Source organism: Chiloscyllium plagiosum, unplaced genomic scaffold (assembly GCF_037043375.1).
Source record: "Chiloscyllium plagiosum isolate Xiang-an unplaced genomic scaffold, Cpla_swu_hap1 HiC_scaffold_3, whole genome shotgun sequence".
NCBI classification, from domain to species: Eukaryota; Metazoa; Chordata; class Chondrichthyes; order Orectolobiformes; family Hemiscylliidae; genus Chiloscyllium; species Chiloscyllium plagiosum.
The window spans coordinates 111,028,770-111,045,059 of record NW_028270141.1 but is presented as its reverse complement, the minus strand read 5'-3'; the positions used below and the strand labels follow the sequence as shown (position 1 = coordinate 111,045,059).

The following is a 16,290-nucleotide window of genomic DNA, read 5'->3' as shown; positions in this document are numbered from 1 at the left end:
TAAGGTAAAAGAGGAATAAGGTTAAAGGAAATGTGAGAGGCAAGGTTTTTTTTACATAGAGGGTGGTAAGTGCCTGCAATGTGCTGCCAGAAGATGTGATGAAGACTGATTCAATAGCAATGTTTAAGAGACATCTTGACAGATATAAGAGGAGGTAGGAAATAGTGAAATACAGACAGCATAGAGGCAAGAGGTTTTTAATTTAGAAAAGCATCATGTGTTGGTAATATTTTGGTGGGCCAAAGGGCCTGCTCCTGTGCCTTACTGCCATTTGTTCTTTAGATCTGGCAGCATCTGTGCAGAGTTAACATTTCAGAACAGCCCTGAAACATTGCTGCTTTAAATTCATCACTGTTGTGTATCATATATTTGTATGTGTATTGCCTCTGAAATTAAACTGTGGAATAACAGCACATGAATAACTAACATTAGTCTGAAAATCCTGATAATTTTGCAATTACGATAATCTTTTTAAAATAAACAAGACTCATATTGTACAAGGTGTACTTGCACACCGACTTCCAGGTAACTGAATAATGACAGCTCTATTTGGTGATAAATGAACTGCATAAGCCTATGGGATAAGGTGCAGGTGTAGAACAAAGCTGAAAGCTGGCACAGACAAAATGAGCAGAATGATGTTCTTCTGTGCTTTCTATTCTGTTCATGAGAATTTAATTCACTTTTAATTAGAATTAAATAAAATGATTTTACAGAAACTGTAAGATTGATATTTATGATGCATTGATAAAAACAATATATCTGTAACATTCTGGTGGAATGAAAAAACAAATTAAAAGTACCTGAATAAGATTCACGTAAAAATTTGAATTAATCAGCAGTTTTTAAACCAAGTCTAATCAAACAAAATCAGGAGCAAGCCTTGGCAAACATGTTTCTCCCAAACAACTTACCATTTGTGCACAAAGAACAGACCTTTTATGATCAAACAACACCATGGCACAGCTTCACAGGCTGCATGTATGAATACAAATTCCATAACATGAGTGCAATTCCATAACATATTAATTTTATAGAATTACAATTGCCTAGTAAACGTTGAGATAGTTTGTCTCGTGGAACTAGGAGCTGGAATAACAACCCCTTGTCTCTGCAGTTCACGAAGAACATCCAATATAGAGTCCAGCTCTGTTCTGAAATTTTCCAGTTCATGATTTTTAAACTGTGCTAACTTCTTCCACTTCTCAACCTCTTGAATTTGTTCTGCATCAGCACTATGCCTTGCTTGTTGAATTAACTATTAGCAAATTAAGGAAGAAAAAGATTAAGTGAAACCTGATAACTATTTACAATAAAAATTGAATGAAGAAGGCAACTTAAAATGCTATTCAGCAGAAAATGATATCCAACAGAAAGCAGTATTACCTAGAAGGCAAGCAGGACTATAACGATTATCAACTACGTGCTTACTTTTCTGTATTAGCTTGGTGCACAAAGGATTGTTCTATCTTGACATCTGTGAATTTTACTTCAATGAAATCATATATTATGAAATGCAATATGCATAATTCTATACATAATGATGAACTTAGAAACCAAAAATGCTCTTTTACAATTCAGCAGCAGTCCCAAATATCAAGAAGAACCTCCTGGGACTACCCGATTGTTATTTAATGATAGACATACCGTTATTTTTGACAGTGTATTCCTGAATTAATTATACTGTCTTTTGCAAGAAGTACAGAGATGTGGACAAAAGTGAGGGGATTCGTACACATACACAAGTCCAGCAAAAAAAAAAGATAAGTTATTCTCGATGATGGACTTAATGACCTACTCTTGTTCTAAATGCATGACAGAAGCTTGACTTTCTCAATACTAGCATATCCTGTTTGTTCTCTTTTAGTTTGTGGGATACGGGGAAAGTCAGTATTCATTGACCATCCCTAGTTATGCTTTAGATTGTGGCAGTGAGCTCCTTTACTTCTGAAGGCTATGTTATTTAGCTATGCTCTGCTGTTAGGATGGGAATTCCTGTTTTCTGAGCAACAGTGAAAGAACAGTGATTTACAAGTGAGCATAATATGTGACTTAGGGGAATGTGTGGGTGGAATTGCTTCATGTCCTTGTTCTCCTAGCTGGTAATGGTTACAGGCTTGAAGAGTGCTGGCAGAAGAATGAAGACTGATACTTTGTTATTCAGACCAGCCATAACTCAGCCAGCTTGCTGAATAGTTGCCAATGCAGCCATCTAAATCTTCATCTAATGCAGATGCAACACAGACTTGAGACAGTTGATCAAAAACATTTCCAACACTAATTATGACTTTAAGCAGGTAAAGTGGATGACTTTAAAATCATAACATACCCTATGTTCATTATTCACTGGACAGAATCACATTTAAATTAGCATATATTTCCATTGATTCTGGAGGAGAGAATGCACTGGCTCCAAGAAAAAGCCTCCAGTTATATGGTTAGAGACAAAAAAATGCAGATGCTGGAATCCAAAATAGACAGGCATGAGGCTTGAAGAACAGAGAGAACCAGGCAGTATCAGGTGATGGAGAAGTCAATGTTTTGGGTATAACCCTTCTTTAGGGCTGGGGAAGGGTGTGGGAGGAGCTGCTCCCTGCCACCTACCGGATTCATTCCTCCCATCTATCTAGCTGCCTTCACCTATCCCCACTTCACCACAAGCCCCTATCTCCCCTTTATCTGCAGCTCCCCCCACACCCACCCAGAGTCCTGAAGAAGGGTTACACCTGAAATATCGACTTCTGCACCTCCTAATGCTGCTTGGCTTGCTGTGTTCTTCCAGCCTCTTGCCCATCTATTACAGTTATATGGTGCCTTTCACATCCTCAAGCATTTTATCGACAATTAGTTATTTATGAAGTCTGCTGAGGGGATGTGTTTGATATCAGGGAAATGTTTTTGTTGTCAGGCATGTGTAAACCTGCAATCATAACTCACTAGCTGCTGGAGTGCTGACTCACCTCGTCATTGTGCTGCTAAAGAGCACAGACTGAGGGTTTGGAGAGAGTGAGGTGGCAGTTCTGAGAAGCAATTTATTTCCTCTCAGTTATCTGTTACTTTCTATCTTCTTCAGTGTAATTTTCCCCATTATTCTGGGTAACTGAAGTTCCATTGACAAAAAGAATAGCAATCTTTTAACGACAAAAAAAAACGCACTACTGAAAGATGTAAAAGATTTTAGAAAGGAAGGTCAACCACACTGTTATGATGGAGGACTTCAACTTAGGAGTGTTTGGAAAAGTTAGGACTGATCTCAGAACTCATAAATTAACGTGACCTAAAAACATTTTTTCAAACTGAACAACAATTCTGATAAGAATGGATAGAGAAAAACCTATTACTCAGTAACAATTGTCATAGATTTAAAAGCATTAACAACAGATCTATAAATGTCTTCATTTTGAAAAGCATTACAATCTGGAATGCTCTTACCTTTAAAGGGTAATAGAATTGATTCCAAAAGAATATTAACCAAGGTATTTGGAAGATGAGAACTTTATAGCGTGAGAATAAAATGTTTTGTGGTACCATGTATAATTGCTCTTTCAAATAAACCTACACAGGCACAACGGACTGAATGATCTCTTTCAGAACTGCAAGTTCCTAGGATACTTTTTTTTTTATTTTCTCTATAAATTATCCAGAAAAGCTCAAACCCATTAATTTAAAATCAGATTAATTTTGATGCTTTCTTTTGTTGTTTATGCCTCAAAACTATCCTTTCCAAATTTTCTGTTGAATGATCACATGATATAGATTATGTTTTGGTATGTTATCTTGGGAAAATTACTCCCATTATGATTATACAGGGTTTTCTCATTGGGATACAAAATTCTCAGAACAAAAGTTGAAATTCAGATAAAAGGGCAAAATGTGTTTTGTATTAATGACACTTAATCTAATCAACAGACAATTATTAATTAAATAATTTTTGTTTGTATATGGGTGAATTATACTTTTTTTTATTATCCGAAAAGTTAACCTATTCGGTTTCTCATTTCTCTTCTGTGATTTATTTTTGGATGTGGCGAAGATGTTTTCCCTTGCAGAGAAACTTCGTATTTGGGGTGACAGTTTCAAAATCAGGCTGTTGTATTTTTTAAAAATGAGGAACTTCTCATAACAGAAAGTTGTAAATCTTTGAAATCCTCTACTCAGAGAGAGATGGAGGCTGGATCATTAAATATCTTCAAGGCTGAGTTACATAGATTTTTGATTGACAAAGGATTGAGTTAATGGGTGAACAGGCAAGAAAATGGAGGAAGGCCACAATTACATTAGCCGTGATCTTATTAAATGGTGGAACATGCTGGAGGGGCCAGATGGCCTAATCCTGTTCTTATTTCTTAAGGTTTTGCATTACTTAAGAATTGGCGAAGAATAATACCTGTTGGAATTCTTGCTCTCTCTGAGCATACTTGAACTCCATCTTCTGAATTTTCCTTTCCAAAGCCAAGAAGTGTTTCATCTCTGGGCTATGATTCTCTTTCGCTTCCCTCAATTCTTCTAAAAGCTTGGCCATCTGGGAGATGACATTTAAGTAAATAAAGGTTACAATTTATTTATTTTTACAAAGAAATGCATGTAATAGAAACATGAATATGCGATTTGGCCATCAAAACGTAAAGATGCACCTAATCTTAAAACTGTGATGTGGATGCTCCGAAAGCTAGTGCTTCCAAAGAAACCTGTTGGACTGTAATCTGGTGTTGTGAAAATCACTAATTATCATGTAGGCAATAGATTCTTTAGTTTTATTGATGAGCAAGGATTCAAATTTAGTTAATGCTGTATGGTTTTTAAAATACTTAAAATGGCTAATGTTATTTTTTAGATTGAAGTTACTTACAGTGTGGAAAAAGGCCCTTCGGCCCAACAAGTCCACACCGACCCTCTGAAGAGCAATCCACCCAGACCAATTCTTCACCTAACACTATGGGCAATTTAGGATGGCCGATTCACCTAACTGCACATTTTTGACTGTGAGAGGAAACCTGAGCACCCGGAGGAAACCCACGCAGACACTGGGAGAATGTGCAAACTCCATACAGACAGTTGCCTGAGGTGGGAATTGAACCCGGGTCTCTGGCGCTGTGAGGCAGCAGTGCTACCCACTGTGCCATAGCACCTGAAACAGAAGAATGAGAGACACCCACTGAGGGTAGGATCTTCTTATTTTTGGACCATGTACAGAACGGGAAGAGAGAGAGAGAGAAGCAGGGAGAATCCTGCAATCCTGTTCGGTGGTGAAAGCCCTCCAGACCTTTCAGCAATCTAATTGATTGCTGATGCTTTCAACTGAGGTTAGGACCTGATCGAGGAAGTCCCACAAAGATAACAGCAGCTCTAGCATTCAGCAGTACCAAGGAGACAGCCGCTGACTACTGCCAAGATGAGACGCAATCTCGAAGACATGAGAGTGTTGGTGCATGGGGCTGGGAAGGATATGGAAACATAGAATGGGTATAGTGGGGTGGGATGTGGGTGGAGGTGGTGGTGGCTGTGGTTAGTGCACTTGGCAGCAAGAGCAGGGTTGATTATCAACGATTATATCTGTCTTCCATGTCTTCATGTCCATGCCATACTGATTTGTGAACATTGAGGGACTCCACACTCCTGCAACTCCTGCAGCATGACTTCACTGGTTTATTAATCTCGTGTGCTAATTCTTTCTCATTCTCTATTGGCAGAGGGGCAGGCAATCAAGCTTCTGACTTTCTGCCCACAAGTTAATTACAACAGAAGTATTTCTGACTCCAAACCCACAGCTACATGTCTGAATGGTTCTACTCAGATTCAATATTTGACATCTGACTTCAGTATCATGAGGCAGAGGTTGTCCACAATAGACAGGGAAAAATCGGATAATGGATAAAAATGTAGAAGATGATCAGTATGAGGTAATAAAATTAATGCAATAAGAATTTACTTTATACTCTCAAGGAGCAAGAATAAAAGTAAAAAAGGCAACAAATGAAAAGAAAAAAAATTACAGAATTGCAAATAAAGCAAAGATTCTGCCAAATGGGAGTGATGTAAAGGGCTACAAATGTGTTACAACAGAAAGTAATATTGACAAAAAAAAATACAAAATGTTTATAATTTTATTCAGGTTGTTCTTTAAGTTGTGTTGCTCTTCGCTGGAGTAGTGTAGGCAGCTCAGGATGGAGTAGGAAAAGAGAAAAGGGAACAGAGAAAGTCGTAAACAACCAGAAGCTGAGGAGTGGAGAAAATGTGTTAAATTATTCTCTATAACATATCTATTTTTAGCACATTGATCATAAAAATCGTTAATCATTTTGTGTTGAAGATTAATCAATTACTATCCCTGAATTTTACTTTTACTTTAATTAGACTTTGTACATCGAACAGCTTATAAGCACCTCATTTTCCACTTGACTTTGCTGCAAATGGTTTTTTCCATTCTTGAATCTGCATTTTCTTGAGCACACAACTCAGTTCAATGGCTAAGACTGTTACTGTGCAGTTCATAAGTACCTGAGACTGCAGAGCATCTTCACGGAGCTTTGTAAAAGAAAGAGCCTCCCGGTCTTTCTGGAGCTCATTAATTTGTTCCCGAAGATGTTTCATCATAACCTATAATTATATAGTGAGGGAATTAGATAATGCAAGAGTATATTTTAGTGTCTTTCAAAAATCTTCTTTTCTAATTAAGTCTTTAATGTACTAAAGCCTGATAAGGTGCCTCAGTCGGACCTGAGGAGGAAGAGCAGGAAGAAAATTGTGATTATATGCAAAAAGATTTATAGCAAAAGTAACTACTTTTAGTTAAGGGAAAAGGTTTCTGAGGGATGAGATGAAACTGAAGGTTGTACCACCAAAGTGGAGGAATTTAGGGGGCAGAATAAATTTAATGAATAGAGGGCACCAGTATGGATGCAAAATTAGATATATGTGCAGATGTAGGGTGGTGCAAGATTGTGGAATGATTTGCAGATGAGAACAAGCAATTTCAGGTGAATTTCTTTTCACAGTAGATCAATAATTGAAGTCAGAAGGCTGGGGAAATTGATAAGAGGGGCTTGGTATATGATAAGATAAGGTGAGTGGACCTTTCAATAAGTTGGAGTTCATGTAGGGTGGAGCAAATACTGTTTCTCCTGGAAGTGACAATGGCAGGGATTATAGTTTCAACAACAGTGAGGGTGACCTAGGGCCAGCAATATTTTGAGATGTGATTAGAGACTTGTCGATTACTGCATGTACAGATTAAAGCTGAGCTTAGCAAGAAAAGAAAAGGTTAGACAAAGATTTTTCAACTGCCTTCACATTTATTTGATCAGATATTTTCAACGTAAAATTTATTTAATGAGACTTACAGGCAGTTCTGATTAACGAATGAACTTATGAATGGGAGATCTCATTAAAATTACTCACGAATAGCTATTTTATATTGGACTATATTGTGTTCCAACTTGTGCACAAATTGACTGACATATCTACTTAGGAATGGGACTCGTTAGTAACTCGAGTAAAAAGCACTAAAGTGTTATTCAATCAGCCAAAATCTACTGAATGGCAGGGTAGGCCTGAAATGCTGAATGGCCTAGTCCTCTTGCTATGTTTTGTTCTTTCTAAAGCCAATGTACAAGCCTAACCTACTCCACCTAATCTCACAAGAAAATAGTCTCCTTATTTGGAATCAAACTTCTCTGGAATACCAGGATATATTTTCTTAGATATGGGGTTCAAAACTATTCACAGTGTGATCTGATCAGTGCCTTATATTATTTGAGCAAGACTTCACTATTTTAAAACTTCATTTACATTAAAGGCTAACAGTCCATTTGTCTTCTCTACCATCTGCTAAACTCACACGCTAACTTTTTTGTGATTCATACACAAAGATGCACAAGTCTGCAGCTGTCTTCAGATTTTCTTTCATTTAAATGACATTCTTCCTGCTAAAGTGCATAATTTTATGATTTCTCACATTAGATTCAATCTACCTAATAATTTTTGACCACTACATTATCTGCCTATATCCTTCTGTAGACTCTGTCATCCTCATTACTCACCTTCCCACCCACTCGTGTCATCTGCAAACTTGACTATAGTACATTCACTTCAGTCATCCAAGTCATTAGCATATATTGTAAATAATTGTGGCCTCCGCATTGATTCATGTGGCACTCCACTAATTATCAGTTGTCATTCTTATCCCAACTGCCTATTAGTTTGCCAATCTCTATCCATGCTATTATACCACCTTGAACACTATAGGCATCTTATGCACAGTACCTTATCAAGTGCCTTTTGAAAATCCAAATATATCACATTTCCTAATTCTCCTCTCCCTATCCTATTCAAATAACTCCTTTATACTTTTAGATAAAAAATTCTGACTTTTTTTAAAAAAGGAAATGATTCTTATGTTCAGCTAAGCAATCAAAATGATACAATCTGCAAAAGAGATGCCTGGCCCTCCATTCAGCCTACTTCTATTACTATTGTCAATGCTAACCTGACATCTAAGATTGACAAAAACATTGTGTCCTGCATTGTAGTTTGGTGGAGAGGAGGTTATTTATTTGGTTTGAAATGGTCTGTTAGCTTTGTTTGCTTGACAGTTCTACAAACTTGAAGTATGCTTATTTTTCTTCAAAACAGATTTCAATATCCATGTACGTAGGCAAAAAGAGTTAAGAGGTTTCAAGTTTTCTTGAAAATTCATTGCTTGTGTGCTTGAGAGTTATTTCGAGAATATAGAAGAGGCAATTTGTTTTCAGAGATTTTTGAGTTATCGATTGCTTACAGTTTATATTTATGTACCTCGTAGACCGTGACTGAATGGGCTTGCAAGTTGCATGCATCTGGGTGAAGGGAGTAGAAGGAGGGCTGAAGGACTAAACAACCATGAATAGAACTGGGTTAATGTCCTGGGAGAGATCTCAAACCTGCCAGCTTTGCCCAAGCCTGCCTCTGTTGCTGCCACAGAAGACAATGGCCCCAGCTCTAAACTGTAAGTAATTCCTGGAGACCAAAACACACAGTGAATGAGCTGTCTTTTTTAAAAAAAAAGTCAGGAGTGTGTTGTTGAGAAATGGTCCAACTCTAGGTTCTTGAACTGAAGACAAAAATCCAGTTGCACAATTATAAAGAAGGAACTCATCATGGAAACAGAATCAAATATGTAACCTTTTTATAACTTGGTACTTCATCAAGATATAAACACAAGAGTCTCCCATAATCCTACCAGATCACAGAGCTGCTCTCTCAGTGGGGAGAAGAGAGAGACAGAGCGATTTAGAGAGCGAGATGACTGGTGGTGGTGTAACCCAAGGGTCACCAGATCTCAGGAGAGTAGAGAAGTTAAGAAGGGTAGTTTTTCACGGTAACCTTAGTGCAGGAATTGAACCCATGCTGTTAGTCTCACTCTGTACTGCACATCAGCCATCCAGCCAGCAACACATGGCGTTTCAAATAATTTATTAAACAGATTCCTGAAGAGTATAGCTCTTTAGTTTTATTAAAACCAGCTAAAATCTAGAAATCTACCAGGAAGATTTAAGATTAAATCTTAAAACTGCGCTGAATTGAGAGCACATTACCTAAAACCTTTATGATGATGTGTCTCCTCCACAAGTGTTTCCTCCCACCTCATTATCTCTTCTCATAAAAAATATACTTTTATTTCTTCCTTTATCATTTACGAACTTCCTTCCCCTGTATATATGCCAGATTATACAACTGTGTTACAATATAATGCAGTCATGTAGATTCATGGTTCCTGTTTTGAATGGACTCCAGTTCAAACTGAAAAATGGAATTACCAATATACAAAGTAAAGATTAACAGTTCAGAGTAGGGATTTCCCACAACAGAGCAGCGTGTGCCTTCATGTAACATTGTGATTGGCATTACCAAAAATCATTAAGTGTATCATCCTCCTGAATAAGGGGAAAATAGCAGGATTATATAAATACACTAAAAAACAAAAAAAAACCTTAGCTTTGTATATGAAGAATAGCCTAATTTCACATGCAATGTAAACTTGCCAGAGATACACAAGTTCATGAGAAAGTCCATATATAGTATTTGTTTCAAATTCAGAACTTCAGCACTTGTAAACTATGTCTGAACAACTCTGGAAGCGCCCCAACATTTTGTTACAAAATTCATATAATTATACAATAGAAATAAATACTCTACAAGTCAAAATATACTGACAGACTTCCAATTTAAAATATGCAGCAGCCTAACTAGAAAAGTAAAATTTTATACATAAAGCAGATTTATGAAATATTCTACAGTTCCAGATTGTGACAACTGGGAAATTCTGTGAGAAATCACCTGACCAGGACCTCCGTAAAACTAAACATTTGCATTAGTATAGGGTGCTTCTCCTATCCTGGCACTCACCACCACTCATACCTTGCAAATCCCATTTCGTCAACCCAAAAGTTCTGATCAAAACTCTTCATAACAAATCAAGGAAAAATCTGTCTGGATGTCTGCTTCTGTAAAAACTCATACATTTGAGCATTCTTCAAAAGTCCTGCCTACCCAGCAGTGACCGCACATGTGCAAGCCTGCCCCTCAGAACTTGGTCAAAAATCACACGACACGAGATCATAGTCATAGACTCATAGAGATGTACGGCACGGAAACAGACCCTTCGATCCAACTTGCCCAGGCCGACCAGATATCGTAACCTAATCTAGTCCCAACTGCCAGCACCCGGCCCCTTCCCTCCAAACCCTTCATATACCCATTCAAATGCCTTTTAAATGCTGCAATTGTACTAGCCTCCACCACTTCCTCTGGCAGCTCATTCCATACATGTACCACCCTCTACGTGAAAAGGTTGCCCCTTAGGTCTCTTTTGTATCTTTCGCCTCTCACCCTAAACCTATGTCCTCTAGTTTTGGACACCCCCACCCCAAGGAAAAGACTTTGCCTATTTATCCTATCCATGCCCCTCATAATTTTATAAACCTCTATAAGGTCCTCCCTCAGCCTCCAACTCTTCAGGGAAAACAGCCCCAGCCTGTTCAGCCTCTCCCTGTAGCTCAAATCCTCCAACCCTGGCAACATCTTTGCAAATCTTTTCTGAATCCTTTCAAGTTTCACAACATCTTTCCGATAGGAAGACTAGAAAATTGCATGCAATAGTCCAACAGTGGCCTAACCAATGTACAGCCAAACATGACCAACTAACTCCTGTACTCAATACTCTGACCAATGAAGGAAAGCATACCAAATGCCTTCTTCACTATCCTATCTATCTGCGACTCCACTTTTAAGGAGCTTTGAATCAAGGTCTCTTTGTTCAGCAACACTTCCGAGGACTTTACCATTAAGTGTATAAGTCCTGCAAAGATTTGCTTTCCCAAAATGCAGCACCTCGCATTTATCTAAATTTAATTCCATCTGCCACTTCTTAGCCCATTGGCCTATCTCATCATAATCCCATTGTAATCTGAGATAACCTTCTTCGTTGTCCACTACACCTCCAATTTTGATGTTACTTGCCAACTTACTATCTATACTTCCTTTGCTCACATCCAAATCATTTACGTAAATGATGAAAAGTAATGGACCCAGCACTGATCCTTGTGGGACTTCACTGGTCACAGGCATCCAGTCTGAAAAACAACCTTCTTCTACCTTTGAGCCAGTTCTATATCCAAATGGCTGGTTCTCCCTGTATTCCATGAGATCTAATCTTGCTAATCAGTCTCCCATGGGCAACCTTGTCGAACGCCTTACTGAAGTCCATATAGATCACATCTACTGCTCTGCTCTTATCAATCCTCTTTATTACTTCTTCAAAAAACTCAATCAAGTTTGTGAGACATGATTTCCCACGCACAAAGCCATGCTGACTATCCCTAATCAGTCTGTGCCTTTCCAAATATATATAAATCCTGTCCCTCAGGATTCCCTCCAACAACTTGCCCACTACCAAGGTCAGGCTCACCGGTCTATAGTTCCCTGGCTTGTCCTTACCTCCTTTCTTAAATTGTGGCACCATGTTTGTCAACCTCCAGTCTTCCAGCACCTCACCTGTGACTCTTGATGATACAAATATCTCAGTAAGAGGCCCAGCAATCACTTCCCTAGCTTCCCACAGACTTCTGGGGTACACCTGATCAGGTCCTGGGGATTTATCCACTTATATGCATTTCAAGACATCCAACACTTCCTCCTCTGTAATGTGGACATTTTTCAAGATATCACCATCTATTTCCCTACATTCTATATCTTCCATCTCCTTTTCTACAGTAAATACTGATGCAAAATACTCTTAGCATCTCCTCCATCTCCTGCGGCTGCCTTGCTGATCTTTGAGGGGTGAAAATGTGTTGCTGGAAAAGCGCAGCAGGTCAGGCAGCATCCAAAGAACAGGAGAATCGACGTTTCGGGCATAAGCCCTTCTTCAGGGCGTCCTTTTGATCTTTGAGGGGCCCTATTCTTTCCCTAGTTACCCTTTTGTCTTGAAAGTATTTGTAAAAACACTTTGGATTCTCCTTAACTCTATTTGCCAAAGCTATCTCATGTCCCTTTTCTGCCCTCCTGATTTCCCTCTTAAGTATACTCCTACTGCCTTCATACTCTTCTAAGAATTCACTCGTTCTATCCTGATATATGCTTCCTTTGTTTCTTAAACAAAACCTATATTTATTTAGTCATCCAGCATTCCCTATACCTACCAGCCTTCCTTTCACCCTGACAGGAATATACTTTCTCTGGACTCTTGTTATCTCATTTCTGAAGGCTTCCCATTTTCCAGCTGTTCCTTTACCTGCAAACATCTGCCCCCAATCAGCTTTCGAAGGTTCTTGCCTAATACTGTCAAAATTGGCCTTTCTCCAATTTAGAACTTCAACTTTTAGATCTGGTCTATCCTTTTCCATCATTATTTTAAAACTAATAGAATTATGGTCGCTGGCCCGAAAGTGCTCCCCCACTGACACCTCAGTCACCTGCCCTGCCTTATTGCTCAAGAGTAGGTCATGTTTCGCACCTTCTCTAGTAGGTACATCCACATAAGGAATCAGAAAATTGTCTTGTTATACAATTAACAAATTGCTCTCCATCTAAACCCTTAACACTATGGCAATCCCAGTCTATGTTTGGCAAGTTAAAATCCCTTTCCACCCTATTATTCTTAGAGATAACTGAGATCTCCTTACAAATTTGTTTCTCAATTTCCCTCTGACTATTAGGGGGTCTATCAGTAATACAATTCCAATAAGGTGATCATCCCTTTCTTATTTCTCAGTTCCACCCAAATAACTTCCCTGATTGTATTTCTGGGAATATTCTCCCAAAGTACAGCTGTAATGCTATCCCTTATCAAAAACAGCACTCCCCCTCCTCTCTTGCCTCCCTTTCCGTCCTTCCTGTAGCATTTGTATCCTGGAACATTCCTGAGCCATGTTTCTGTAATTGCTATGATATCCCAGTCCCATGTTCCTAACCATGCCCGGAATTCATCTGCCTTCCCTGTTAGGCCTCTTGCATTGAAATAAATGCAGTTTAATCTACCTTGTTCTCTGCTTTGCCCCTGCCTGCCCTGACTGTTTGACTTGCCTTTGTTCTCAACTGTACCAGTCTCAGATTGATCTCTTTCCTCCTCACTATCTCCCTGGGTCCCAACCCACCACCTTACTAGTTTAAATCCTCCAGAAAAGCTTTAGCAAATCTCCCAGCCAGTGTGTTAGTCCCCTTCCAATTTAGGTGCAATATGTCCTTCTTGTACCGGTCACTTCTACCCCAAAAGAGATTCCAATGATCCAAAAATGTGAATCTTTCTCCAATACACCAGCTCCTCAGCCATGCATTCATCTGCTCTATCCTCCTATTCCTGCCCTCACTAGCACAGGAGTAATCAGATATTACTACTCTCAAGGACCTCTTTTTAAATTCCTGCCTAACTCTCTGTAATCTCCCTTCAGAATCTCAACCTTTTCCCTACCTATGTCGTTGGTTCAAATGTGGACAATGATCTCCTGCTGGTCCCTCTCCCCCTTGAGAACATTCTGCACCCTCTCCAAGACATCCTTGATCCTGGCACCAGGGAAGCAACACACCATTCTGATTTTCTGCTACTGGCCACAGAAACATCTGTCTGTATATCGGACTAGAGAGTCCACTAACACAATTGATCGCTTGGAACCCAACGTACCTCTCATTACATTAGAGCCAGTCCCAATACCAGGAATGTGGCAGTTCGTGCAACATTCCCTTGAGAATCCATCATCCCGTCCATTTTCCAAAACAGCATACTTGTTTGAAATGAGGATAGTCACAGAAGACTTCTGCATCACCTGCCTACCTCTCTTACCTTTCCTGGAGTTAACCCACCTATGTGACTGTATCTGAGACTTTCCCCCTTCCTATAACTGTTATCCATCACATCCCCTTGTTCTTGTAAATTCCTCATTGCCTCAAACTGCCTCTCCAACCGATCCATTTGATTTGATAGAATTTGCAACCAACGGCACTTATTGCAAATATAATCCTCAGTAACCCATAAATTCTCCCTAAACTCCCATGTCTGATAAGAAGCGCATATCACTTTAGGCCATTTTTGCTTCTTTCAATCTACAGACCCAGAAAATAGCACTGTCTTATTTCTCTACAAAACACTGCCCAGATTAAATTAATGGCTTACATTTTAAGTTTATTCAAGAGACCTAGCTCAATAAAACATATAATCAAGAAAGAACCCACTGTACTCATCACTGCAGACTTAGTGTAAGGCTGCATCTAAAATCTACGTATGTGTTTCTGTGCTGTGACCCCGCCCAAATAGGTTCCTCCGAGATCAGTTGTGAATTTCACTTTTTAAAACATTTTCCCAGATGCACTCCGATGTGCAGCGATACACAAATTTAACAGTAAAGGCAGTATCTGCACAGGTTCACTGCTGTGTCATTTAGCAGTGTGGGTTTCTTTCTCTCCTCCAACAGGTTTATTTGAAAACAATATCTAGTGTTTTCAAATAAACCGGTTGCACTATAATCTGGTGTTGTGTGATTTTTGACCTTGTCCAACACTGGCACTTCTACTTTGGAACTTGAGGATACACCTTGGGCAGAGTCTGGTTTGTGATGCACAGTAGTAACAACAGCATGGGTTTAATTCCTACATTAACTGAGAACACTATGAAAGTCCTGCTTTCTCAATCGCGCCTTAGACATAGTGACACTCAGGTTAAACTCATCACCAGCTGTCTTTAGTGACAGAGCAATCCTATAGTTCTCTGTGACTACGGTGACTAGTACTACATACCTGGATTGATATCCAAAGAATCGACCTTCTAAGTGTATCATTAATGCAAAATCCACAAGGTTCTACAAAGTTGTTTTGTGTGAGTTGTTTCAATAGTGCACCCAGCCCTTATGGATGGACTAGTCTTAACTCCTCATGTTCTCAAGAGGACTGTCATGCCTGGATAACAAGGAATGTCGGTGGAGGATCTGTGAAGTATACACTTCAATCCCTTAAAATGGAAATTTTAAAGGTTCAGGATAGTTTAGCTCAAAGAGATAATTGTATTGTCCAACAGATGGACTATATCATTTCAAGAATGTAGCTCATCAACACCTTTCAGGGGAATTTAGGAAGGAGCATCAAACGCTGAAATGTCAGTGTTGAAAATGTGGTGCTGGAAAAACACAGCAGGCCAGGCAGCAGCTGAGGAGCAGGAGAATCGACGTTTTGGGTATAAGCCCTTCTTCAGGAATGAGGCTGGTGTGCCAAGCGGGCTGAGATAGAGGGTACCCCTACCCAATTGCTATCCCAATCCACTAATGCAGTTTGTCCTTTGATCTTGCAATTCTCCATCCACATTCCATTTACCATCTACTGTGCTCTATCAAAACAATAGACCCAATAAAATTCCTTTAAAAACTTTATAATGCAAAGCCCAATTGCCCATTTCACGATTCCTCTCTGAAAGACAAAATCCAATAATAAACAAGACAGAAAAAAAATTACTTAATTTTAAAATTTGACGTGGTTAATGAAACTTAAAATCCACCTAGCAAACTCTAGAATGCTGATACAAAAAAAGGAGTGTGACATTGTAAGTTAATTGCCTGTACCTCTTGGGCAGAGATTTTGTTTGTCAATTCAGCCACTTTTGAAGAGGAGTGTTCCAGTGCATGCTGAGTCAATATCTGTTCTAATTCTTGTTGATGGGCTGCTTTTAGTGCTGCAACATGCTCAGCAATATCTCCTTGTGCTCTGCAGATTGGAGAAAATCATTAAAAAAATGTTCTACTTTATTTGAACTATTAGAAAACAATGATCAAG

General features: G+C 39.0%; 1 protein-coding gene across 1 annotated transcript in view; it reads right to left on the bottom strand.

Moving 5' to 3' along the window:
- Positions 1–446: 446 nt before the first annotated feature.
- cep162 (centrosomal protein 162) overlaps positions 447–16,290 on the bottom strand; it is a 134,416-nt gene continuing 118,572 nt past the window's right edge. The window contains exons 25-28 of the mRNA XM_043686982.2: positions 16,080–16,221; positions 6,499–6,597; positions 4,388–4,522; positions 447–1,258 (exon numbers count right to left, since the gene is read on the bottom strand). Of these exons, the coding sequence (XP_043542917.2) occupies positions 1,040–1,258; positions 4,388–4,522; positions 6,499–6,597; positions 16,080–16,221 (595 nt within the window). The 3' untranslated portion in view covers positions 447–1,039. The remainder of the gene's footprint in view (positions 1,259–4,387; positions 4,523–6,498; positions 6,598–16,079; positions 16,222–16,290) is intronic.